Source organism: Pristiophorus japonicus, chromosome 5 (assembly GCF_044704955.1).
Source record: "Pristiophorus japonicus isolate sPriJap1 chromosome 5, sPriJap1.hap1, whole genome shotgun sequence".
In the NCBI taxonomy this organism is placed as follows: domain Eukaryota; kingdom Metazoa; phylum Chordata; class Chondrichthyes; family Pristiophoridae; genus Pristiophorus; species Pristiophorus japonicus.
In genome coordinates, this window is record NC_091981.1 from 99,323,152 (window position 1) to 99,350,546 (window position 27,395).

General features: G+C 45.0%; 1 protein-coding gene across 1 annotated transcript in view; it reads left to right on the forward strand.

Moving 5' to 3' along the window:
- pde11al (phosphodiesterase 11a, like) overlaps window positions 1-27,395 on the forward strand; it is a 461,489-nt gene that overhangs the window by 145,817 nt on the left and 288,277 nt on the right. The window contains exon 2 of the mRNA XM_070879912.1: window positions 21,311-21,469. Coding sequence (XP_070736013.1) covers window positions 21,311-21,469 — 159 coding nt within the window. The remainder of the gene's footprint in view (window positions 1-21,310; window positions 21,470-27,395) is intronic.

Sequence of the window (27,395 nt, forward strand, 5' to 3'; positions counted from 1 at the left end):
TAAATGTCTGTGATGACCTGGTGTGATAGCCTGAGCCTCCTGAACCACTGCTGCTCAGTCATGTTGAGAAAGCTCATCCTCTGCCTGTATACCCTGTGCAGGGGGTATCGCCTCCGGTGTGCTGCAGCCCTGTGCTGATGCCCTCTGCCCTGTGGAGCATCAGGTTGGTGAGGAGAAGGCTGTTGTTGTGTTTGCTGGTGGTGGGCCTCATCCTGGTCCGATTCTGAGGATCAAGGTGAGGCAGTATAAGCAGCACCCATGCTGATGTAATAGATGGCAGGTCAAGTAGAGATCAGAGGAGCAATCTGTCAATATTGCGATAGTTACTAGCAGTGTGGTGAGAGTGGTTTCCAAGGTTGCAGAAAAGACTTGCAATCTCTAGACACCTAGATCTGTGCTCAAAATTGAGTCAGCAAGATCCTTTCCCTTGTGCAACTAATAAGGTGTCATGATTTCCATACTCTCCATTAACCACCTCGCACAATGACCACTGAGCTTCCGCCCCAGGTTAACAGACGTGGTCCCTGAGCTGCGTAATTCCCCTGGTCATCCAGTGAAAATCAAAAGATCTGGTTAAAATCCCTGTTAAAGGTCTCACAATAAAGATTTAATGAGCTTAATTAGGTCGCCCGCCTCTGTTGTTCGAGCCTGTGGCACGCCAGCAAACGCGCCCAAGTAAAAGGCGCGAGGAACCGAGATGATGCTGTGTTCCTGACATGCTCACATTTTTGCAACTTTTACTGCCAACCCGCCTCCAAACCCTCACACACATGGCAGTGGGAAAATTCCAGCCACTGTCTTTAGTGCTTGATTCTCCAGTCAGTGTTTCCGATCTCTATGTGGAAGATATGTTGATAAAGACCAAGCATAATCGTTATTCATACCATAGCCTCCAAGAATAGAAACACTCCACATACTCCTGTACTACTCTTCAGAGGGTTAGATCTTCACATGGAAGCCTCCCAGGCCATGTATATCCATTTATAAACTCGCTGCCTGTAATTTGGTGTGTGGTGATGTCGGGATCATTCAACACACATTTCTGAAGTTAAAAAAAATGTTGTTTAGAATTTTGCTACATGCAGCATTCAGAGGATTTCTTCACCCTAATAGAGTTTGTGTAGTGAAATGTGCTACTAGGGGCAGGCAAATGGCTTGGGCAAGAAATATCCTCTCCCTTCACAGATGCAATGCACCTCAGGTATGCTAAGCCTGCCAAGTGGGACCTCGAGAGAAAAATTGTTTCCATGTCTCGATCTTAAAAGGTCTGATTTACCTTCAAATATTCCTTTCACTTGGAGAGGAACATAGAAACATAGAAAGTAGGTGCAGGAGTAGGCCATTCGGCCCTTCGAGCCTGCACCACCATTCAATATGATCATGGCTGATCATGCAACTTCAGTACCCCATTCCTGCTTTCTCTCCATACTCCTTGATCCCTTTAGCCATAAGGGCCACATCTAAATCCCTTTTGAATATATCTAACAAACTGGCCTCTGTGGTAGAGAATTCCACAGGTTCATAATTCTCTGAGTGAAGAAGTTTCTCCTCATCTCAGTCCTAAATGGCTTACCCCTTATCCTTAGCCTGTGACCCTTGGTTCTGGACTTCCCCAACATTGGGAACATTCTTCCTGCATCTAACCTGTCCAATCCCGCCAGAATTTTATATGTTTCAATGAAATCCCCTCTCATTCTTCTAAATTCCAGTGACTATAAGTCTAGTCGATCCAATCTTTCTTCATATGTCAGTCCTGCCATCCCAAGAATCAGTCTGGTGAACCTTCGCTGCACTCCCTCTATAGCAAGGATGTCCTTCCTCAGATTAGGAGACCAAAACTGTACACAATACTCAAGGTGTGGTCCCACCAAGGCCCCTCCCTGCAGTAGGAACTCCCTGCTCCTATACTCAAATCCCCTCGCTATGAAGGCCAACATGCCATTTGCCTTCTTTACTGCCTGCTGTACCTGCATGCCTTCCTTCAGTGACTGATGTACCATGACACCCAGGTCTCGTTGCACTTCCCCTTTTACTAATCTGTCACTATTCAGATAATAATTTGCCTTCCTGTTTTTGCCACCAAGGTGGATAACCTCACACTTATCCACATTATACTGCATCTGCCATGCATTTTCCCATTCACCTAATCTGTCCAAGCTCCCCTGCAGCCTCCTAGCATCTCCTCGCAGCTCGCACTGCCACCCAGCTTAGTGTCATCTGCAAACTTGGAGATATTACATTCAATTCCTTCGTCTAAATCATTAATGTATATTGTAAATAGCTGGGGTCCCAGCACTGAACCCTGTGGTACCCTACTAGACACTACCTGCCATTCTGAAAAGGACCCATTTATTCCCACTCTTTGCTTCCTGAGTGCCAATCAGTTCTCTATCCATGTTAATAAATTACCCCCAATACCATGTGCCTTAATTTTGCACACTAATCTCTTGTGTGGGACCTTGTCAAAAGCCTTTTGAAAGTCCAAATACACCACATCCACTGGTTCTCCCTTATCCACTCTACTAGTTACATCCTCAAAAAATTCGAGAAGATTTGTCAAGCATGATTTCCCTTTCATAAATCCATGCTGACTTGGACCAATCCTGTCACTGCTTTCCAAATACGCTGCTATTACATCTTTAATAATTGATTCCAACATTTTCCCCACTACCAAGGCAGAAGGCACAATACAATGTAGTAACACAATAATATCTGTTATGTTATACTGTTTCACTTTGCATTTTATGTAATTATGAAGTGCTGTCTCTTTTTAACCTTGTACATCGCACATGGCACAGCCATAGTTAACCTAGTACATCGCCCATTGCACAGCCATAGTTAATAATATGTCTCTACTTATCTGTAATATAACTCCACAAGGCCTAGTGCTGTGCTTGAACTGCTGTGACCTTCAGCTCTTTATTCTAACCCAGAATGAGGCTGCAATGTGGCGATCAGTCTTTTATACAGCTCCTGCCTGGGCCTCCCACAATTGCACCCTCTAATAGTACCAGCATAGTATGTACAGAGTATACATATATGACAACATTCCCCCCCAAGGTCTTTGATGCGAGTTAGTTACAGGTTGAGGCGATCTGGAACTCTTCGCTCCCTGGTTGATCGTCTGAGTGTCACTTCTGGCATGGGTGAGTTGGTCGGGCCACTGCTCTCTTGCAGTGCTGTTGGTCTGACTGGACTGCTGGAGATGGTGGGATCATCCTCGTGGTTGGCAGCTAGGTCTGTTGCTGATTGGGTGTGTGTAGGTGGATCGCTGAAGGTAAGGTCCTCTCCCGGTAGTTCCTGGTTACCTGTAAATCGCAATTTGGTCTGGTCCAAATGCTTTTTGCACATTTGTCCATTAAGCAGTTTGACAAAAAACACTCTATTCCCCTCCTTGGCTAAAACAGTGCCAGCGACCCATTTGGGGCCATGACCATGATTCAGCACAAACACTGGGTCGTTTACATTAATGTCGTGTGATACATCCGTGCGATCACGGTACATGTTTTGCTGATAACGCCTGGTTTCCACCTGATCGTTGAAGTCCGGGTGGATTAAGAAGAGCCTGGTTTTGAGTGCACGTTTCATTAGTAACTCCGCAGGGGGGACCCCGGTAAGCGAGTTGGGTCGTATCCTGTAATTGATCGGCACCCCGGATAGGCGGGTTTGTCAGGAGCCTTCCGTGACACGTTTCAAGCTCTGCTTTATGGTTTGGACTGCCCGCTCCGCTTGGCCGTTGGATGCGGGCTTGAACGGGGCAGACTTGACATGCTTGATGCCGTTGCGGGTCATGAATTCATTGAATTCTGAGCTGGTGAAGCACAGACCATTATCGCTGACCAGAATGTCGGGCAAGCCATGGGTGGCGAACATGGCCCTGAGGCTTCCAATGGTGGCAGTGGATGTGCTGGATTCCATTATTACACATTCAATCCACTTAGAGTAGGCGTCCACTACAACGAAGAACATTTTTCCTAGAAAGGGGCCCGCATAATCTACGTGGATCCTGGACCATGGTTTTGAGGGCCAGGACCACAGATTAAGTGGAGCCTCCCTGGGGGCATTGCTCAATTGTGAGCAAGTGTTACACTGGTGCACGCACGACTCCAAGTCCGAGTCAATGCCGGGCCACCAGACTTCCAGACCTGGCGATAGCCTTCATCATGACTATGCCTGGGTGGGCACTGTGTAGGTCACGTATGAAGGTTGCCCTGCCTTTTTTTGGCAAGACGGCGTGGTTGCCCCATAAGAGGCAATCCGATTGGATGGACATTTCATCTTTACGACGGTGAAACGGCTTTATCTCATCTTGCATTTCTCGTGGGACTGCTGACCAGCCCCCATTGAGGACACAACTTTTTACAAGAGATAACACTGGGTCCTGGTTGGTCCATGTCCTGATCTGGTGGGCCGTTACGGGTGACCCTTCGCTTTCGAAGACGTCCATGACCAGGCACTGGTCTGCGGGCTGTGCCATTTTCACCCCAGTGGTGGGCAACGGTAGCCGGCTGAGGGCATCAGCGCAGTTCTCAGTGCCTGGCCTGTGGAAGATCGTATAATCGTTGGCAGAAAGTGTTAGTGCCCATCTTTGGATTCGCGATGAAGCATTGGTGTTTATGCCTTTGCTTTCCGAAAACAGTGAGATTAGCGGCTTGTGGTTGGTTTCTAACTCGAACCTGAGTCTGAACAAATACTGGTGCATTTTTTTTACCCCATAGACACAGGCCAAAGCCTCCTTCTCGACCATACTGTAGGCTCTTTCGGCCTTGGATAGACTTCTAGATGCATATGCTACCGGTTGGAGTTTGCCCGCGACATTCGCTTGCTGTAAAACACACCCAACACCGTACGACGATGCGTCACATGCTAAAACTAGACGTTTGCTTGGGTCATACAGTACAAGCAACTTGTTCGAACACAGCAAGTTTCTGGCCTTTTTGAAGGCGGCCTTTTGATTTTGACCCCAAACCCAGTCGTCTCCCTTAGCTTGGATGATGTGGAATCTATATGGGTAGAGCTGCAGAACACCAAAGGGCAAAAAAGGTTAGTGGGAGTTGTGTACAGATCTCCAAACAGTAGTAGTGATGTTGGGGAGGGTATCAAACAGGAAATTAGGGGTGCATGCAATAAAGGTGCAGCAGTTATAATGGGTGACTTTAATATGCACATAGATTGGGCGAGCCAAACTGGAAGCAATACGGTGGAGGAGGATTTCCTGGAGTGCATAAGGGATGGTTTTCTAGACCAATATGTCGAGGAACCAACTAGCGGGGAGGCCATCTTAGACTGGGTGTTGTGTAATGAGAGAGGATTAATTAGCAATCTCATTGTGCGAGGCCCCTTGGGGAAGAGTGACCATAATATGGTGGAATTCTGCATTAGGATGGAGAATGAAACAGTTAATTCAGAGACCATGGTCCAGAACTTAAAGAAGGGAAACTTTGAAGGTATGAGGCGTGAATTGGCTAGGATAGATTGGCGAATGATACTTAAGGGGTTGACTGTGGATGGGCAATGGCAGACATTTAGAGACCGCATGGATGAACTACAACAATTGTACATTCCTGTCTGGCGTAAAAATAAAAAAGGGAAGGTGGCTCAACCGTGGCTATCAAGGAAAATCAGGGATAGTATTAAAGCCAAGGAAGTGGCATACAAATTGGCCAGAAATAGCAGCGAACCCGGGGACTGGGAGAAATTTAGAACTCAGCAGAGGAGGACAAAGGGTTTGATTAGGGCAGGGAAAATGGAGTACGAGAAGAAGCTTGCAGGGAACATTAAGGCGGATTGCAAAAGGTTCTATAGGTATGAAAAGAGAAAAAGGTTAGTAAAGACAAACGTAGGTCCCCTGCAGTCAGAATCAGGGGAAGTCATAACTGGGAACAAAGAAATGGCAGACCAATTGAACAAGTACTTTGGTTCGGTATTCACTAAGGAGGACACCAACAACCTTCCGGATATAAAAGGGGTCAGAGGGTCTAGTAAGGAGGAGGAACTGAGGGAAATCTTTATTAGTCGGGAAATTGTGTTGGGGAAATTGATGGGATTGAAGGCCGATAAATCCCCAGGGCCTGATGGACTGCATCCCAGAGTACTTAAGGAGGTGGCCTTGGAAATAGTGGATGCGTTGACAGTCATTTTCCAACATTCCATTGACTCTGGATCATTTCCTATCGAGTGGAGGGTAGCCAATGTAACCCCACTTTTTAAAAAAGGAGGGAGAGAGAAAACAGGGAATTATAGACCGGTCAGCCTGACCTCAGTAGTGGGTAAAATGATGGAATCAATTATTAAGGATGTCATAGCAGTGCATTTGGAAAATGGTGACATGATAGGTCCAAGTCAGCATGGATTTGTGAAAGGGAAATCATGCTTGACAAACCTTCTGGAATTTTTTGAGGATGTTTCCAGTAAAGTGGACAATGGAGAACCAGTTGATGTGGTATATTTGGACTTTCAGAAGGCTTTCGACAAGGTCCCACACAAGAGATTAATGTGCAAAGTTAAAGCACATGGGATTGGGGGTAGTGTGCTGACGTGGATTGAGAACTGGTTGTCAGACAGGAAGCAAAGAGTAGGAGTAAATGGGTACGTTTCAGAATGGCAGGCAGTGACTAGTGGGGTGCCGCAAGGTTCTGTGCTGGGGCCCCAGCTGTTTACATTGTACATTAATGATTTAGACGAGGGGATTAAATGTAGTATCTCCAAATTTGCGGATGACATGAAGTTGGGTGGCAGTGTGAGCTGTGAGGAGGATGCTATGAGGCTGCAGAGTGACTTGGATAGGTTAGGTGAGTGGGCAAATGCATGGCAGATGAAGTATAATGTGGATAATTGTGAGGTTATCCACTTTGGTGGTAAAAATAGAGAGACAGACTATTATCTGAATGGTGACAGATTAGGAAAAGGGGAGGTGCAAGGAGAACTGGGTGTCATGGTACATCAGTCATTGAAGGTTGGCATGCAGGTACAGCAGGCGGTTAAGAAAGCAAATGGCATGTTGGCCTTCATAGCGAGGGGATTTGAGTACAGGGGCAGGGAGGTGTTGCTACAGGTGAGGCCACACCTGGAGTATTGTGTACAGTTTTGGTCCCCTAACTTGAGGAAGGACATTCTTGCTATTGAGGGAGTGCTGCGAAGATTCACCAGACTGATTCCCGGGATGGTGGGACTGACCTATCAAGAAAGACTGGATCAACTGGGCTTGTATTCACTGGAGTTCAGAAGAATGAGAGGGGACCTCATAGAAACGTTTAAAATTCTGACGGGTTTAGACAGGTTAGATGCAGGAAGAATGTTCCCAATGTTGGGGAAGTCCAGAACCAGGGGTCACAGTCTAAGGATAAGGGGTAAGCCATTTAGAACCGAGATGAGGAGAAACTTCTTCACCCAGAGAGTGCTGAATCTGTGGAATTCTCTACCACAGAAAGTAGTTGAGGCCAATTCACTAAATATATTCAAAAGGGAGTTAGATGAAGTCCTTACTACTCGGGGGATCAAGGGGTATGGCGAGAAAGCAGGAAGGGGGTACTGAAGTGCATGTTCAGCCATGAACTCATTGAATGGCGGTGCAGGCTAGAAGGGCTGAATGGCCTACTCCTGCACCTATTTTCTATGTTTCTATGTTTCTATGTAACAACTTGTGCAACGGTTCGAGCAAGGTGTTCAAACATGGAAGAAAGTTACCGAAATAGTTGAGGAGTCCCAGGAACGAGTACAGCTCCGTTACATTTTGTGGTCTGGGTGCATTCTTGATGGCCTCTGTCTTCGAGTCCATGGGCCTAATGCCATAGAAACATAGAAAATAGGTGCAGGGCAGGCCATTCAGCCCTTCGAGCCTGCACCGCCATTCAATGAGTTCATGGCTGAACATGAAACTTCAGTACCCCCTTCCTGGTTTCTCGTCATAACCCTTGATCCCCCGAGTAGTAAGGACTTCATCTAACTCCCTTTTGAATATATTTAGTGAATTGGCCTCAACTACTTTCTGTGATAGAGAATTCCACAGGTTCACCACTCTCTGGGTGAAGAAGTTTCTCCTCATCTCGGTCCTAAATGGCTTACCCCTTATCCTCAGACTGTGACCCCTGGTTCTGGACTTCCCCAACATTGGGAACATTCTTCCTGCATCTAACCTGTCTAAACCCGTCAGAATTTTAAACGTTTCCATGAGGTCCCCTCTCATTCTTCTGAACTCCAGTGAATACAAGCCCAGTTGATCCAGTCTTTCTTGATAGGTTAGTCCCGCCATCCCGGGAATCAGTCTGGTGAATCTTCGCTGCGCTCCCTCAATAGCAAGAATGTCCTTCCTCAAGTTAGGAGACCAAAACTGTACACAATATTCCAGGTGTGGCCTCACCAAGGCCCTGTACAACTGTAGCAACACCTCCCTGCCCCTGTATTCAAATCCCCTCGCTATGAAGGCCAACATGCCATTTGCTTTCTTAACCGCCTGCTGTACCTGCATGCTAACCTTCAATGACTAATGTATCATGACACCCAGGTCTCGTTGCACCTTCCCTTTTCCGAATCTGTCACCATTCAGATAATAGTCTGTCTCTCTGTTTTTACCACCAAAGTCGATAACCTCACATTTATCCACATTATACTTCATCTGCCATGCATTTGCCCACTCACCTAACCTATCCAAGTCACTCTGCAGCCTCATAGCATCCTCCTCGCAGCTCACAATGCCACCCAACTTAGTGTCATCCGCAAATTTGGAGATACTTCATTTAATCCCCTCGTCTAAATCATTAATGTACAATGTAAACAGCTGGGGCCCCAGCACAGAACCTTGCGGCACCCCACTAGTCACTGCCTGCCATTCTGAAAAGTACCCGTTTACTCCTACTCTTTGCTTCCTGTCTGACAACCAGTTGTCAATCCACGTCAGCACACTACCCCCAATCCCATGTGCTTTAACTTTGCACATTAATCTCTTGTGTGGGACCTTGTCGAAAGCCTTCTGAAAGTCCAAATATACCACATCAACTGGTTCTCCTTTGTCCACTTTACTGGAAACATCCTCAAAAAATTCCAGAAGATTTGTCAAGCATGATTTCCCTTTCACAAATCCATGCTGACTTGGACCTATCATGTCACCATTTTCCAGATGCACTGCTATGACATCCTTAATAATTGATTCCATCATTTTACCCACTACTGAGGTCAGGCTGACCGGTCTATAATTCCCTGTTTTCTCTCTCCCTCCTTTTTTAAAAAGTGGGGTTACATTGGCTACCCTCCACTCGATAGGAAATGATCCAGAGTCAATGGAATGTTGGAAAATGACTGTCAATGCATCTGCTATTTCCAAGGCCACCTCCTTAAGTACTCTGGGATGCAGTCCATCAGGCCCTGGGGATTTATCGGCCTTCAATCCCATCAATTTCCCCAACACAATTTCCCGACTAATAAAGATTTCCCTCAGTTCCCCCTCCTTACTAGACCCTCTGACCCCTTTTATATCCGGAAGGTTGTTTGTATCCTCCTTAGTGAATACCGAACCAAAGTACTTGTTCAATTGGTCTGCCATTTCTTTGTTCCCCGTTATGACTTCCCCTGATTCTGACTGCAGGGGACCTACGTTTGTCTTTACTAACCTTTTTCTCTTTACATACCTATAGAAACTTTTGCAATCTGCCTTAATGTTCCCTGCAAGCTTCTTCTCGTACTCCATTTTCCCTGCCCTAATCAAACCCTTTGTCCTCCTCTGCTGAGTTCTAAATTTCTCCCAGTCCCCAGGTTCGCTGCTATTTCTGGCCAATTTGTATGCTACTTCCTTGGCTTTAATACTATCCCTGATTTCCCTAGATAGCCACGGTTGAGCCACCTTCCCATTTTTATTTTTACGCCAGACAGGAATGTACAATTGTTGTAATTCATCCATGCGGTCTCTAAATGTCTGCCATTGCCCATCCACAGTCAACCCCCTAAGTATCATTCGCCAATCTATCCTAGCCAATTCACGCCTCATACCTTCAAAGTTACCCTTCTTTAAGTTCTGGACCATGGTCTCTGAATTTACTGTTTCATTCTCCATCCTAATGCAGAATTCCACCATATTATGGTCACTCTTCCCCAAGGGGCCTCGCACAATGAGATTGCTAATTAATCCTCTCTCATTACACAACCTCCCCCCTCGTTGGTTCCTCAACATATTGGTCTAGAAAACCATCCCTTATGCACTCCAGGAAATCCTCCTCCACCGTATTGCTTCCAGTTTGGCTAGCCCAATCTATGTGCATATTAAAGTCACCCATTATAACTGCTACACCTTTATTGCATGCACCCCTAATTTCCTGTTTGATGCCCTCCCCAACATCCCTATTACTGTTTGGAGGTCTGTACACAACTCCTACTAACGTTTTTTGCCCTTTGGTGTTCTGCAGCTCTACCCATATAGATTCCACATCATCCAAGCTAATGTCTTTCCTAACTATTGCATTAATCTCCTCTTTAACCAACAATGCTACCCCACCTCCTTTTCCTTTTATTCTATCCTTCCTGAATGTTGAATACCCCTGAATGTTGAGTTCCCAGCCCTGATCATCCTGGAGCCACGTCTCCGTAATCCCAATCACATCATATTTGTTAACATCTATTTGCACAATTAATTCATCCACCTTATTGCGGATACTCCTTGCATTAGGATACAAAGCCTTCAGGCTTGTTTTTTTAACACCCTTTGTCCTTTTAGAATTTTGCTGTACAGTGGCCCTTTTTGTTCTTTGCCTTGGGTTTCTCTGCCCTCCACTTTTCCTCATCTCCTTTCTGTCTTTTGCTTTTGCCTCCTTTTTGTTTCCCTCTTTCTCCCTGCATTGGTTCCCATCCCCCTGCCATATTAGTTTAAGATTGCCATCTGTCGCAATCTTCCTCCCCAGGAATTCTACCTCTGGCACCAGGGAGACACATTTGGATTGTTTCAACCCGAGTCCGACTCTGTTTAGTCGAATTAAAACCTCTTACAGGTTGTGCAGGTGTTCGGTGGTATCACGACCAGTGATTAGAATGTCATCCTTGAAATACAACGTTGCGTGGAACTGATTTCAACAGACTCTCCATGTTCCTTTCGAAGATGGCTGCAGCTGAGCGGATCCCAAACGGGCACCTGTGATACAAAAACAGCCCCAGGAATTAATTTTTTCGACGACTCAGCCAACTCCTGGGTCATGTAAGTGGAGGTTAGATCCAGCTTAGTGAATGCCTTTCTCCCTGCTAGTGTTGCAAAGAGATCATCGGCTTTGGGTAGCGGGTACTGGTCCTGTAATGAAACTCGGTTGATCGTTACCTTGTAGTCGCCGCAGATTCTGACCGTGCCATCGCTCTTTAGTACTGGAACAATTGGGCTGGCCCACTCATTGAATTCGACTGGTGACATGATTCCCTCGTGTTGAAGTCTGTCCAATTTGATCTCCACTTTCTCCCTCATCACGTAGGGGACCGCTCGAGTCTTGTGATGAACAGGCCATGCCTCGGGGACCAAGTGGATCTGCACTTTGGCGCCTGTGAAGTTGCCAACGCCTGGTTCAAATAAGGATGGGAACTTGCTCAGCACTTGAGCACAGGGAGCATCGTCCACTGAAGATAGTGCTCTGACGTCTTCCCAGTTCCACCGAATCTTCCCCATCCAGCTTCTGCAAAGCAGCATTGGCCCATCGCTTGGTACAACCCACAATGGCAATTCGTGTATCTCTCCATCATAGGATACTTTTACGTTCGCATTGTCGATAATTGGGATCAGTTCCTTGGTGTATGTGCGCAGCTTTGTCTGAATCGGGCTCAGCTTGGATTTTTGTTCTTTGTTGCCCCACACCCTCTCAAATGCCTTCTGGCTCATAAGTGACTGACTCGCTCCTGTGTCCAACTCCATGCAAACAGGAATGCCATTTATCTTGACTTTCATCATCATGAGGGGACTTTTGGTAGTGAAGGTGTGCACCCTGTGCACTGCTTCCTCAGGCTTAGTCGCCTCTCTCGCTTGTACTTTATGATCCTTGCAGGATCGGAAACCTCCTGCCGACTCCTCTGCCACGTTTTGAGTCACAGTTCTCCTGCACATTCGCTGTGGGTGGCCCTTTTGGCTGCAGCCTTTGCACACATAGAGTCTGAATCGACACAGACAGACACGATGGTTACCCCTGCAATGCCGGCATGTTAAACAATTCACATTTACATCCCTTGGCAGACTCTGAGTCGGACTAATTCGTTGATCAACAGTTATTTTCAGCATAGTACTTGCCAGTGAGTTTTGATTCTGGGAGAATCTCAACGTTGAAGTCGTGAACGCCTGGCTTAAGGTGATGCTCTGCTTCACGTCCCGTCCCGTCGCGAAAACGTCCCACAACACATTGTTGAGGAGTTCGCCAAATTCGCACGGTCCCGCGAGCCTTTGTAGGTCTGCGACATATTCCGCTAAATCCTGGCCCTCGGTGCGGCGGTGTGTGTAGAAACCTGGCCAGTGAAACCCGAGTAAAGGCTTCACCCTCTGTAAACTTTTCTATACTACCAATGGCAGCCATCTCTGCGTGTAAGTCCGTGATCTGTTCTCGTCGCCAGTTAATATGTCTCGACTTATCTGTAGAATAACTCCATGAGGCCCAATGCTGTGCTTGAACTGCTGTGACCTTCAGCTCTTTATTCTAACCCAGAGTGAGGCTGCAATGTGGTGACCAGCCTTTTACACAGCTCCTGCCTGGGCCTCCCACAGTTGCACCCTCTAGTGGTGCCAGCATAGTATGTACAGAATATACATATATGACAGTTAACCTTGTACATTGCCCATGGTACAGCCATAGTTAACCTTGCACATCGCCCATGGTACAGCCATAGTTAACCTTGTGCATCGCCCATGGTGCAGCCATAGTTAAGTTTGACAGCACAGTTACAAACTCGTGGCTCTATAGCAAAGGTACAAAATTACATTATCTTCTAATTTCGGCCCACATCTTTGCAGCTCAAGGCTATGATAGAATCTATGAGAGAATCTGTATAGACCCATAACAGTTCTATAATACAACATCACGGCAATGTGTATTAATGAGATCCTTGAACAGGATGCAGCTCTGTTTGGCAATTTGCCTCTCTTTTAGGAACAATTTGTGAAGATTCTTCTATAATCACAAGGTCAGAAGAGAGTCATGGACAAGGAAGGCCATTCAACAAATCTTAGCTCATCCATGCAAACAACTACCCCTCATTCACGTCCCGCAACACATTGTTGAGGAGTTCGCCAAATTCGCACGGTCCTGCGAGCCTTTGTAGGTCTGCGACATATTCCGCTAAATCCTGGCCCTCGGTGCGGCGGTGTGTGTAGAAACCTGGCCAGTGAAACCCGAGTAAAGGCTTCACCCTCTGTAAACTTTTCTATACTACCAATGGCAGCCATCTCTGTGTGTAAGTCCGTGATCTGTTCTCGTTTTCTTGTCATTCCAGGTTTCTTGTCCAAGATACCCTACACATTCCATGTGTTGATGCTCCTATATGCAGAACAGCTTCCTGACAGCAATCGTGAACTTGTCTTTTACTAGTTTGCACCCATGTCCCCTTGTCCTATTCTCATGGTTTACTTTGAAATAGTGTTCTGAACCTACCTATTCTATCCTATTTACTGTGTCATATACCTCCTTAAGATTACCTCCCGCGATTACGCAACCTGTGATATTCAATACATAGCGCACTCTAAACTGTTAATCTGTATATACTGCACTCTAAACTATGTTGTTCCATATATAGCATAATCCAACCCGTGGGACTTGTTGTCCCTTTGATTTGATGATTTTGGAGTCGGGCGATGTAGGCAAAATGCCCTAAGAATTCCTGTAAATTTATCCTCAAAATGCAGCCAGTAGTCAGACTGATGCTAAGAAGGGAAAAAACTAATGGTAATTTATCCATGAAGGCTTATACAAGCAAAACTTTCTTTACCAGGGACAGAAGACAAGCCTTCAAGACCACAGGCCAGGAGAGGGTTCATTAAGAGGAGCACAAGGCTGCCTTGCCTTGTCTGGACCTGTGTGAGGACCTTTGTTAGCAACAAGAGTAAACAAACGACTAGTGCGTCATTGATTTGGAGATCATGGGGGTTCCAACAGGGCTGTGTGAGGTGATTGATACTCTAAGGGCTGAACTCTTCCAGCAAATCTGAGACTTAGACTGGCCAATAGAATTGGGGAGGTTTCTCTGGAAACTAAGAGAATGCCAAGATGGTGACCCTAATTTGAACTCCGGGCAGGTTTTGGTGGAGTGAGTTGGAAATTGCTCCAGAAATTAGGCCCTGGCTTTTTTAACACCAAGCCTTATTTACATCCCACTGGAAATAGGCTGCAAGTTGCAGGAAGTGGTGGATCGTCGTGCGGCTCTGAAGCTATCTGCCCAACACAAGGCAGGTAGTGAGATCGAACCTCATGCGAGACTTGCGTTCGGGGAGGGGGAGGGGAGGTCCAGGGCAGGAGAGGCCTGAGTGTTTCTCAAAGGGTCCGGAGCAGCATTCATGCTCTTCCTGCTCCCACAATGGAAAGAAAAAACATATCTTTTTCAGTCTTATCTGAGGATGATTCTTTTCCAACCCTTTTCATCCTGGCAAGAAAGGCGCAGTGAGTTCTCTGCTCAGGCAAAGTTAAAATTGCAGTCGGGTCTTGATAACATAATCGGAAACGGGCATGCATATGTAAAGAAGGACCAGCATTGGTTGGGTGTCCTACCTACTGCTCAGGAGATTTATTTAAGCTGAGGGTTGTAAGAACAAAGAATAAATACCCTGACAGAAAGTGTGATGGAAGCAAAATCCGTAATAGCTTTCAGCAGGGAAGTGAATAAATATTTAAATAATAAAATCTTAAAAGGGTACGTGAAAATTATAGGGGAATGGAACTAAACCTAATCAAATCCTTTGTCCTCCATTGCTGAGTTCTAAATTTCTCCCAGTCCCCGGGTTCGCTGCTATTTCTTGCCAATTTGTATGCCACTTCCTTGGCTTTAATATTATCCCTGATTTCCCTTGATAGCCACGGTTGAGCCACCTTCCCTTTTTTATTTTTACGTCAGACAGGGATGTACAATTCTTGTAGTTCATCCATGCGGTCTCTAAATGTCTGCCATCGCCCATTCACTGTCAACCCCTTAAGTATCATTCGCCAATCTATCCTAGCCAATTCACGCCTCATTCCTTCAAAGTTAACTCTTTCAGAGAGCCAACAAAGCCAAATGGCCTTCTTCTGTGCTGAAAATTCTATGATTCTGCATAGCACACTCCAACCTGTGTTATCCTGTATATAGCACACTCCAACCTGTATTATCCTGTATATAGCACACTCCAACCTGTGTTATCCTGTATATAGCACACTCCAACCTGTATTATCCTGTATATAGCACACTCCAACCTGTATTATCCTGTATATAGCACACTCCAACCTGTATTATCCTGTATATAGCACACTCCAACCTGTGTTATCCTGTATACAGCACACTCCAACCTGTATTATCCTGTATATAGCACACTCCAACCTGTGTTATATACATTGTACATTATAACCTTTCTTATCCTAAGTCAGCATATTCCACTCTATATTCTGCCAAATGTAACACATTCGAACCTGCATTATCCTATATGCACCACACGATAATCTCTATGCAATTGTGCAAAGCATTCTACAATCTGTATATATTTCTATATGTGCCATATTTAAACCCATCTCCTACTTTGTGTACATCCAGTTTGCTGCAGGAGTATCAAAGAAAACATTTTGCTTTCCTTTGTAGGCTGGAAATTACTTAAAAATATTACCATGTAAACACATAATGGGTACATAGAATTACATAGGATGCACAGATACAGGTCATTCAGCCCAACTTGTCCATGCCAGTGTTTATGCTCCACTCAAGCCTCCTCCCATTCTTCCTCATTTAACTATCAGCATAACCCTCTATTCCCTTCTCCCTCATATGCTTATTGAGCTTAAATGCATCAAAAAGTATTCACTTCAACCACTGCCTGGGCTCACTTTTGGCCCAGACCATTTTTTGGCGCACTTACCGGAGATGCACCGCTTTTCTCCGTTCAAAAGTGTGCCAAAAAATTTCCTACCCACTTTGGCTGCCGTCCGGCCTCCTCCCTGTGGTCGCGCAGTGTGGCCAGTCAAGTTGGGGGTGGAGCCAGCGTCCTGCAGCAAAAACATTGCCGGGACGTCTGCAATGCGCAATGAAATGTTCACGCATGCGCAGTAGCTCCTCGCCCCCAGCCTCTCCGTGTGCTTGCTGCAGCCGCTGTGTGGGACCCGATGCCAGCAAAATGTTGTAATTAGGGGTAAGGAGTGACAATTGCATGATTGCTTAGTTCCATTTGGTTGGAAAATGCCTATGGACTTAAATTGGAAAATACGTTGCTTATTGGGGAGCTGTGTATGCATTAACAGATGATGCAGTCAGTTTAAGTACCATGTTTCTTTAGATACCCACGTTGAAAAGCCTTAACCCTACTTTGGCAAATGCATCGATTTGAAGCTTTAATCACGTTAACCTTAGAAATCGCACTGGGAGGCCACTCGGCCAAGGCTAGGGGCAGGCGAGCAGGAAAACTGATAGTGCTCCTGCCTGCTGATGATTTCTATCAGTTCTCGGGGCGGGAGGGCAGCAGAACTGACAGTGCTCCTGTCTGGATGATTTCTATCCGTTCTCCTGCCACCCCCCCCCCCCCCCCCCCCCCCCCCCGCCCCCCAGCCCAGGCTGCCTTCCTGGGCTGAGTTTTAAGATGAAGGTAGGACTTACTTCAATTTTTTATTTGTTACTGAATTCTTAGAACTTTTTGTTTGCAAGGTTTAGTGGTTTGTAAGGCTTGATGCGTCAAGTGCAAGTCCTCTCCGCTTCCCTTCCCGCCGCTATCCCAGGCTGAATGGCTTCCGATGTACCTACCTGCGCTGATTTCTTTAACTCTCCGCAAGGGTTTTCTGAAGTGGCCGCATACGCTGGCCAAAGTAGATTTGGAGTAACTATTAGCTGGCCAAAGTTGCCTAAATAGGCAGAACTGGCATAGGTGGCTGGTAACGCCCCCTTTTGAGAAAAAAAAAACAAAACTAAAAAAATCATAACTAACTCACTTACACTGGTGCAAATTGATTATGGAAAGTGGGGATGTTTAAGTTACGCCAGAAAAACCAAGTTACTCCAAAAAAAATGGAGCAACTCGTGGCCAAAATTGAGCCCAGTCTTAGCGAATTCCACATTCACACCACTCTCTGGGTAAAGAAGTTTCTTCTGAATTCCCTATTTGATCTATTCGTGACCATCTTATATTGATGGCTCCTAGTTTTTCTCTTCCCCACAAGTGGAAACACTCTCTCTGTGTCCACACTATCAATACCTTTCATAATTTTAAAGACCTCTATTAGGTCACCCCTCAGCCTTCACTTTTCAAGGGAAGAGAGACCCAGACTGTTCATCCATTCCTGATAGGTATAACCTTGCAGTTCTAGTATCATCCTTGTAAATCTTTTTTGTACAACCTCCAGTGCCTCTGTATCCTTTTTATAATATGGCGACCAGAAGTGTACGCAGTACTCCAAATGTGGTCTAACCAAGGTTCGCGACAGGTTTATCATAACTTCTCCACTTTTCAATTCTGTCTCTCAAGAAATAAACCCTGGCACTTGCTTTACTTTTTTTAATGGCCTTATTAACCTGCATTGCTACTTCTACTGATTTGTGTATTTTGTACTCCCTGATCCCTTTGCTCCTCTACACTATTTAGATTCTTATTTTCCAAGTAATATACGATCTCTTTATTTTTCTAACCCAAATGTAGTACCTCACACATATCTATGTTGAAATTAATTTGCCAATTATATGCCCATTCTGCAAGTTTATTAATGTCTTTTTTTCGTTTGTTGCAGTGATCCTCAGTATTGACTATCCCTCCCAATTTGATGTTGTCCGCAAATTTAGAAATTGTGTTTTTGATTCCAAAGACTAAATCATTAATATAAAAATTGTGAACAACAGTGGTCCCAACATTGACCCCACTTCTCACCTTCTGCCACTGTGGATAGCTAGCTGGCTGCAAGACAGAAAGCAGAGAATAGGGGTAAAGGTCTTGCAGCCAGTTAACTATCCATTTTGCTACTTGTTCTCTCACTCCGCATACTCTGACCTTATTCATTAATCGATTATATGGCGGAAAATAGAGTATGAGAGGAAGCTTGCAGGGAACATAAAAAGTGACTGCAAAATCTTCTATAGGTGTGTGAAGAGAAAAAGATTAGTGAAGACCAACGTAGGTCCTTTGCAGTCAGAATCAGGTGAATTTATGATGGGGAACAAAGAAATGGTAGATCAATTGAACAAATACTTTGGATCTGTCTTCATTAAGGAAGACACAAATAACCTTCCGGAAATACTAGGGGTTCGAGGGTCTAGCGAAAAGGAGGAACTGAAGGAAATCCTTATTAATCAGGAAATTGTGTTAGGGAAATTGATGGGATTAAAGGCCAATAAATCTCCAGGGCCTGATAGTCTGCATCCCAGAGTACTTAAGGAAGTAGCCCTAGAAATCATTTTCCAACTTTCTATTGACTCTGGATCAGTTCCTATGGACTGGAGGGTAGCTAATGTAACACCACTTTTTTAAAAAGGAGGGAGAGAGAAAACAGGGAATTATAAACCAGTTGGCCTGACATCGGTGGTGGGGAAAATGTTGGAATCAATTATTAAAGATGAAATAGCAGCGCATTTGGAAAGCAGTGACAGGATCGGTCCAAGTCAGCATTGATTTATGAAAGGGAAATCATGCTTGACAAATCTTCTAGAATTTTTTGAGGATGTAACAAGGGAGAACCAGTGGATGTGGTGCCTTTGGACTTTCAAAAGGCTTTTGACAAGGTCCCACACAAGAGATTAGTGTGCAAAATTGAAGCACATGGTATTGGGGATAATGTATTGACGTGGATAGAGAACTGGTTGGCAGATAGGAAGCAGAGAGTCAGAATAAACTGGTCCTTTTCAGAATGGCAGGCAGTGACCAGTGGAGTGCCGCAGGGTTCAGTGCTGGGACCCCAGCTATTTACAATATACATCAATGATTTAGATGGGCGAAGGTTTGGCAGATAGAATACAATGTCGGAAAGTATGAGGTCATCCACCTTGGGAAAAAAATACAGTAAAAGGGAATATTATTTGAATGGGGAGAAATTACAACATGCTAAGATGCAGAGGGACCTGGGGGTCCTTGTGCATGAATCCCAAAAAGTTAGTTTGCAGGTGCAGCAGGTAATCAGGAAGGCGGATGGAATGTTGGCCTTCATTGCGAGAGGGATGGAGTACAAAAGCAGGGAGGTCCTGCTGCAACTGTAGAGGGTATTGGTAAGGCCGCACCTGGAGTACTGCGTGCAGTTTTGGTCACCTTACTTAAGGAAGGATATGGCTTTGGAGGGGGTACAGAGACGATTCACTAGGCTGATTCTGGAGATGAGGGGGTTACCTTATGATGATAGATTGAGTAGACTGGGTCTTTACTCGTTGGAGTTCAGAAGGATGAGGGGTGATCTTATAGAAACATTTAAAATCATGAAAGGGATAGACAAGATAGAGGCAGAGAGGTTGTTTCCACTGGTAGGGGAGGCTAGAACTAGGGGGCACAGCCTCAAAATACGGGGGAGCCAATTTAAAACCGAGTTGAGAAGGAATTTCTTCTCCCAGAGGGTTGTGAATCTGTGGAATTCTCTGCCCAAGGAAGCAGTTGAGGCTAGCTCATTGAATGTATTCAACTCACAGATAGATAGATTTTTAACCAATAAGGGAATTAAGGGTTACGGGGAGAGGGCGGGTAAGTGGAGCTGAGTCCACGGCCAGATCAGCCATGATCTTATTGAATGGCGGAGCAGGCTCGAGGGGTTAGATGGCCTACTCCTGTTCCTAATTCTTATGTTCTTATGTTCTTATGAAGGAATTGAATGTAATATATCCAAGTTTGCAGATGACACTAAGCTGGGTGGCAGTGTGAGCTGTGAGGAGGATGCTAAGAGGCTGCAGGGTGATTTGGATAGGTTAGGTGAGTGGGTAAATGCATGGCAGATGCAGTATAATGTGGATAAATGTGAGGTTATCCACTTTGGTGGCAAAAACAGGAAGACAGAATATTATCTGAATGGTGACAGATTAGGAAAAGGGGAGGTGCAACGGGACCTGGGTGTCATGGTACATCAGTCATTGAAGTTTGGCATGCAGGTACAGCAGGCGGTGAAGAAGGCAAATGGCATGTTGTGCCTTCATAGCTAGAGGATTTGAGTATAGGAGCAGGGAGGTCTTACTGCAGTTGTACAGAGCCTTGGTGAGGCCACACCTGGAATATTGTGTTCAGTTTTGGTCTCCTAATCTGAGGAAGAACGTTCTTGCTATTGAAGGAGTACAGTAAAGGTTCACCAGATTTATTCCTGGGATGGCAGGACTTGACATATGAGGAGAGACTGGATCAACTGGGTTTGTATCCATTACAGTTTAGAAGAATGAGAGGGGCTCTCATAGAAACATATAAAATTCTGACGGGATTGGACTGGTTAGAGGCAGGAAGAATGTTTCTGTTGCTGGGGAGTTCCAGAACCAGGGGTCACAGTCTAAGAATAAGGGGTAAGCCATTTAGGACTGAGATGAGGAGAAACTTCTTCACTCAGAGAGTGGTTAACCTGTGGAATTCTCCACCACAGAAAGTTATTGAGGCCAGTTCGTTGGATATATTCAAAAGGGAGTTAGATATAGCCCTCACAGCCAAAGGGATCAAGGGGTATGGAGAGAAAGCAGAAAAGGGGTACTGAGGTTGAATGATCAGCCATGATCTTATTGAATGGCGGTGCAGGCTCGAGTGGCCGAATGGCCTACTCCTGCACCTAATTTCTATGTTTCTATGTTTCTAACTTATCAAAGGCCTTTTTGGAAAGATTTTCAACTTACCACCCGGGCATAAAACAGAAACAAATAGAAATGGATATTGGGCAGTTTCTATAACGATGGACGTCCTGCAACATCAGTTTAACACCCAGGCAGCAAGTTGAAAATCTAACCCCGTCATGAGCCCATATTAAATTCCGTTGTACCCAATTTTAATAGACTTCTTAACCCATTTATAATAAATGGGTTTAAACTTCCATGGAATTAGTGGACAGAGGAATTGATGAAAGCAGGCTGAGCATTCGTATGGTAATAGTATGATAACAGTGTTGTTTTCAGTTTATTACTTTAAAATGATTAGCTGATATTATTGTACTGGTGTTTTGCTTTCGCTTTTGTACTGCAAGTTAATATTTTGTTGTTTTTCTTTCTGAAGGACCATCGATTCAGTGATGAAATTGACAAGCTCGCGGGTTATAAGACAAAGTCCATTCTGTGCATGCCAATTCAGAACTGTGATGGGGAGATTATCGGGGTGGCACAAGCCATCAACAAAAACCCTGCAGGAATACCTTTCACTGATGATGATGAAAAAGTAAGAACTCTACCTGTTGCAATTCTTCATTTATAATAAGTTTCTAAATTGTAGATTATTTCAATTAAATTTTTCCACATGGGGCATCCAAGATATTAGCACCATAGATATGAATTTTTGAATTAAAAACTACATTATGTAAAAATAAATCAGTTTACAACTTCATTAGAAGTGCCTCTATTTTATTGCTGTTGTGTAAATATCAGCCAATCTGTGTTTCAGAGTGTTGTTGAATATTTATAGGATATAACTTTAAGGAAATAAGTTAATTGCGTAATCTTATATCTAATTTATAGTGCAAACATTTTGAGTTATATCACTTGTTCGCACGTAATTACAATATGTTTCTTACCAAAGGATTTGCTGGAAGTTATTGTTTCCATTTATAATTTATTTACTGTACTAATCAATTCTTGAAAAAATATGTAATTATGTTTCAGTTATCATGACCGTAGGATATGGTCATGGCCTCCATGGTCAAAGCTCCATGGCCCTCCCACCATAAATCCAGTGGGAGTGTGGTGGAAGATCCAGAAATTAGGATGGCACTCATATATACTAGGTCCTGACCTTCCCTGCCACTTTCTTTAGTACCAGAGGGACTGAGCCTCTGCCTGCCCTTACCAAGAATACAAAGTTCAGAGGCAGTTTGGCTGAGAGTGGGAGAAGATTCCCATTCCTCATTTTTAGCAGATAATGGCGGATCAATACTCTGAGTGCTTGCATTCCAGGCGAGGGTCATGGTTTAGATCCCTGAAGATTAAAAACAAATGGTATCAGTGTTTTTCATTTTACTTAGAACGGAGGCCCAATGGGGAACTAGAAATGTCTTTCTGGGGAGAGGGGAGGCTTCCACGCCCTGGAGCAGCACCCTACACCAGAGTTTACCCTCTGGCAGGAGTGTGAATTGCACCCCTAGTGGTGGAGGTGCCCACTCAAATTATGAAACTTGTGAGACTTCCTCTTGACCTTGCATATTTTGGTATAACATTGAAGGTCACTGATGGGCACATTCTGGCACTTACACTGGGATGGGCGGCCCATGGATTTTAAGGCCTATAGGGATTATGATTCCTTGCTAGAAAGATAAAAGCACTATTTTCAAGAAAGATTTTCAGCAGTTACTAGCAACGTTCCCTGTAATTTTGTTTGGCCTCTTTAAGGAGCTGTGTGGGCCATTCTAAATACTGTGCATGCGCGTTTTTTCTCCTTGAAAAGCTGGCATGCCTGTTGCACGGGTTCCTTGGCATGTTGCCTGGTTGCGAGGCCACGCAGCTTACACATTGGTTGCTATGTGACACAATGTTATATAATATTTCAATGAGTTTATGATGTTGGTACACTTAATGACCAGAACAGTTCTCTAGCCCATTGGTTTAAAAATTTAGGCCTAGAAATTGGATAAGGGCCAAAAACAGGTGTGGGTATCCCAACGCACAATTAGCCCATGCCTGTTGAGACTGATGCAGGCAGCACACAAACTTTGCCCCCGGAGGGTGAGGTTGCACTGGAGTTCTGCTGCACAGGAGTCAGGTGAGGACTTTGATGGGGCAGCTACAGAAGAAGGTTGATGGCTATGCACAATGAGATGCTTGGTGCATTGGCAGGCCTGCCAGAAAGCCTGAGCGCAATGTCCAGCAGCATGGAGGAGTGCGGCACCAACCTTGCACAGGGATGGAAGGGCTGGGCAGATACATTAACGCACTTGTGGACCCAACCATCATACAGCAGCTGATGGCCGATATCTCAGCTTCCATTGCAGAACAAGCAGCAAAGTCTGAGTGCAGCAGTGGAAGCTCAGATTGAAGTCATGCAAGCTCAGACTGCTGCCATCATGGATGGGTTTACCAGTGTTGAAAGAGGCTTGCAGGCTGTTACAGCAGTCCAGCACTTGTTCCTCCAACAGATTACTAGGATTGCTGAGGTGCCATCCTGGGGGAGTGACAGCATCTCTATGGAGCACGAACCTGCTGTCCTCTCTCAGGATGACAGTATTCGCCCTCCCACCATTGCCACTCCGCCAGTGTCCTTGCTGTGCCTGTCAGCCAGCCAGCCCACCCAGACTGCTGCCGCCCATGCCGAGGTGGTGCAGTTCCAAGGCTGGCCTACTTAGGCCCAGAGCTGCTCTCGGATGTTCTATAAGGCCATCTGCAGTATCCCGCACTGAAAGTCAGCAGCCTTTCACCAGGAATGCACAAGGGTGATTACTTGACATTTGATTGAGATATTGTAATACGGTAGTATGATTCATAAAATTGGTTTGGAATGTTTGTTTTGTGGTGGTTTTTATTGTAGCATTGTGGGCAACACGGCACACTGATGGTCAGTAATAAATGGAAGCTAAGGTGTGGGACGATTGTTGAATGGGGAATTGGGGTTGAGTTTACTGGTACTGTAGTCGGATGATTCGATCACGGACAGCCTGGCCAGAAAGGAGCTGTCTGGTGCCTCCTCTTCTTCCTCCTCTTCTGTTTTCTCCTCTTCCTGCTCCTCTTTCTCAGCTGGTCACTGTATGCTTGGTGACAAGGGCCATGTCCTTATTATGGTGAGGTTAAGGAGCATGCAGCAGATCATGAAAAATCTCGAGACGTGCTCTGATTTGCTGTGGTGGCTCAAGTGCTGATGATGGACTGCCGCAGAATGATAGCATCATGGCTGCTACCAAAATAATGAGCATTGACTTGCATGATGCACTGAGTATAGTTGCACCAGCTGGACTTTGAGGGAGTGGAATCCCTTCCGGTTGCAGTATATCTCCGAATTGAGATGTGGTGCCTACAAACCGACAAGTGTGACGTCAATGACATCCTGCACTATGGGGAAGCCTGCTATCCTGGTGAAGCTGTGTGCTCGCTCTGCCTGCTTCTCTCTGGAAAAAGAGTCTGAAATGTATTCAGCTCTCTTTGCATACAGAGCCTCACTCACCTCCCTTAAACAGGGAGTGGACGGTGAACTGGGAGATGTTACAGATGTCGCCTGCTCCAGCCTGGAAGGAGCCTTGTGTGAAGAAGTTCAAGGCCACGGTCACCTTTACAGCCACTGGCAATGCTGTCCTCACCCTGGACTGAGGCTTCAGGTCTGCCTGCAACAGGTGGCAGATTTCAGTGAATATGTCCTTAGTAAAATGGAGACATCGCTGAGGTTGATGTCGGAGAATTGCTCCCTGAAGACCCTGGGTGGATATGGCCTCCTGCTGAGACCCCTTCTCCCCCTCCTCATCCTGCCTCTTCCAACAGCTTGTCCTGCTCTGTGTTGCCTCTGCTCATTCTCCTTATCATGCTGCAGGCCAAGAGGGATACAAACTACTGCACCCATGTCTGGGAGCAACTGGTAAGAGCAGACTCTTTGCCAGCCAGTACCTTGAGCAGGTGCCACACCACGCTTTGTAGACGTTAGGCAACTTTAAAGAAGTCTAGAAAGCACCAAACACTTCTACAAACTCAACAACAGCTAATAGATATCAATCAGCACCTAACATGTAAGTAGGTGATGGTCCCTTTAAATAGCGCTGGTGGGAGTCCTTCTTGCTGCTGAACGCATGTTTAGCTGTGCAAGGTTAAGGGAGGGCGTTAGCTCCAGAGTTGAGGTCAAAAATGGCTGCGCTGGTGTCAAATCAGAGTTACACGCTGATTGATATCATGATCCGTCTATTCTGCATATCAACAGTTAATGCTCCCAGCATCGACGCTTATGCCCTCACCAAAATGCCATCTGACGCGGCCTGCACCAGAAGTATGCGTGCGGTGCTCGGACACCATATTGGACAAAAACAGCACTCGTTATGTCGAAAAGCCGAACACTCAGGAGCCATAAATCTAGCCCTTAAACTTACTTTGGTTTAGTTAAATTTCTAAGGATGCTAAAGTTGCGACTTTTGTAATAAAGGTTTATTCAATTCCTCTTGTGTGTTTGCTTGAGCTTTCTGTTCAGTGAAGTGCAGGGAGCAAACCACCTGGGATTGAAGCGTACACATACAGCAAGCTACCAAGAATCAGACTTTAAAAAATATTAGGTGCTATCAGTAACATAATGTAAATCCTCTGCACATGCTTGTTATCTTCAAAACCAAAATTGGATCATATTTGAATAAACCTGATTTAGGTCGCTGTAGGCCTTTTGTTAATTTGGTTCAGTGCATGTCCCAACTGAATAATGTCAACTGTGCTAAAAACTCACTGTTATTGTGAAGAGCCTAAATATTTAATTTAAGCTACTAATAATGTAGAATGGTAGATTTTGAAAGTTATTAAACCCATTATTTAGGTTGCAGCAAGGTGAATCGCTATGGTGAAGTAGCAAACACCTAAATTGGAAGTGGTCTCCCAGAACAGCGCCATTCAAGTGACATGGAGCCTTGCAGAATGTAAGCATGGGGGAGGGGCGGGGGCGGATTGAGGGCACATGTTGCTGCACCCAATGTGTTGCAGATCACACCTTGTGAAAAACAATTAAGTGGGCCTATTGAAAGCCGCGCTGATGGCCTCATTATCTGTTTAAGATATGCAAGTACTGGATGTGGGAAATTTCCTCCAACTAAATATTGGGAAGAACGAAGCCATTGTTTTCAGTTCCTGCCACAAACTCTATTCTCTAGCCATCAATTCCATCTCACTCCCTGGCAAATGTCTGAGGCTGACGCCACCTTTGTGTCATATTTGACTGCGAGATAAGCTTCTGACCACATATCCAAGCCATCACTAAGACCGCCTATTTAAAATTCCATAACATCACTCGATCCCATCCTTGTCTCAGCTCATCTGCTGCTGAAACCCTCATCCATACCTTTATTACCTTTAGACTTGACTATTCCAATGCACTCTTGGCCGATTTCCCACTTTCTATCCTACATAAACTTGAGGTCATCCAAAACTCTGCTGCTTGTGTCCTAACTTGCACCAAGTCCTGGCTCACCCATCACCCTTGTGCTCACTGACCTACATTGGCTCCTGGTTCAATAACATCATGATTTTAAAATTTTCATCCTTGTTTTTAAATTCCTCTATGTCCTCGCCCCTCCCTAAATTTGTAATCTTCTCCAGCATAGCTGAACTCTTCCAATTCTGGTCTCTTGAGCATCCCCAATTTTACTCGCTCCACCATTGGTGACCCATGCCGTTTTTTGCCAAGGCCCTAAGCTCTGGAATTCCCTTCCTAAACATCTCTGCCACTTTCCTCTTTAAAGACGCTCCTTAAAAGCTATTTCTTTGGCCAAGCGTTTGATCATTTACCCTAATATCTCCTTATGTGGCTTGGTGTCAGACTTTGTCTGATAATCCTCCTGTGAAGTGTCTTGGGATGTAAGTACAAGTTGCTGTAGTTGAAATTGGTCCCGTTTTGGATCTTGCGGCTATCTTACCAATTTCGATTTAAGTACTTACTCATTTGCAATGACTGCAGCAGATGGACCTAATTTTAGGTTTGGAAGTTTCATTTATCTTGCTTATCATATTTATTTATCTTTGTTATTATTGTTGCATTAATTTTTGTTGTGTAACTTTTAGTTTCTGCAGTGCAAACATTTTTATATCGAAATACTTTTTAAACTACTTTGCTTCAAGCTGTTATTTTGCTTGCAGCAATCAAAATGACAGGCATGGGAATTTCTTTGGGGGTTCCAATTCCGCTTTTTGATTTGGAGGGGGAAGAATATTCTTGAGCTGATAGAAAGGCAGGTGTGGCTGTACCTTTGGTATTTCTGTACCAGGCCCTGGTTTCTAGCATTTCTGCTTCACAGAGGATCAGTCACATAGCTGTGCCTTCTCTTGGAAGACAACCTGTCACAAATTTGTACCACAGGGACACTTTTACCTGTATAACTACATTAAGCTTTTATGCCATCAAGCCCTTCTAAGTCAGTGTACTAGAAATATCCCACATACTGAATCTGGCCCCTAATCTCCATCATTGTGGAGATGAAGTCCGATCT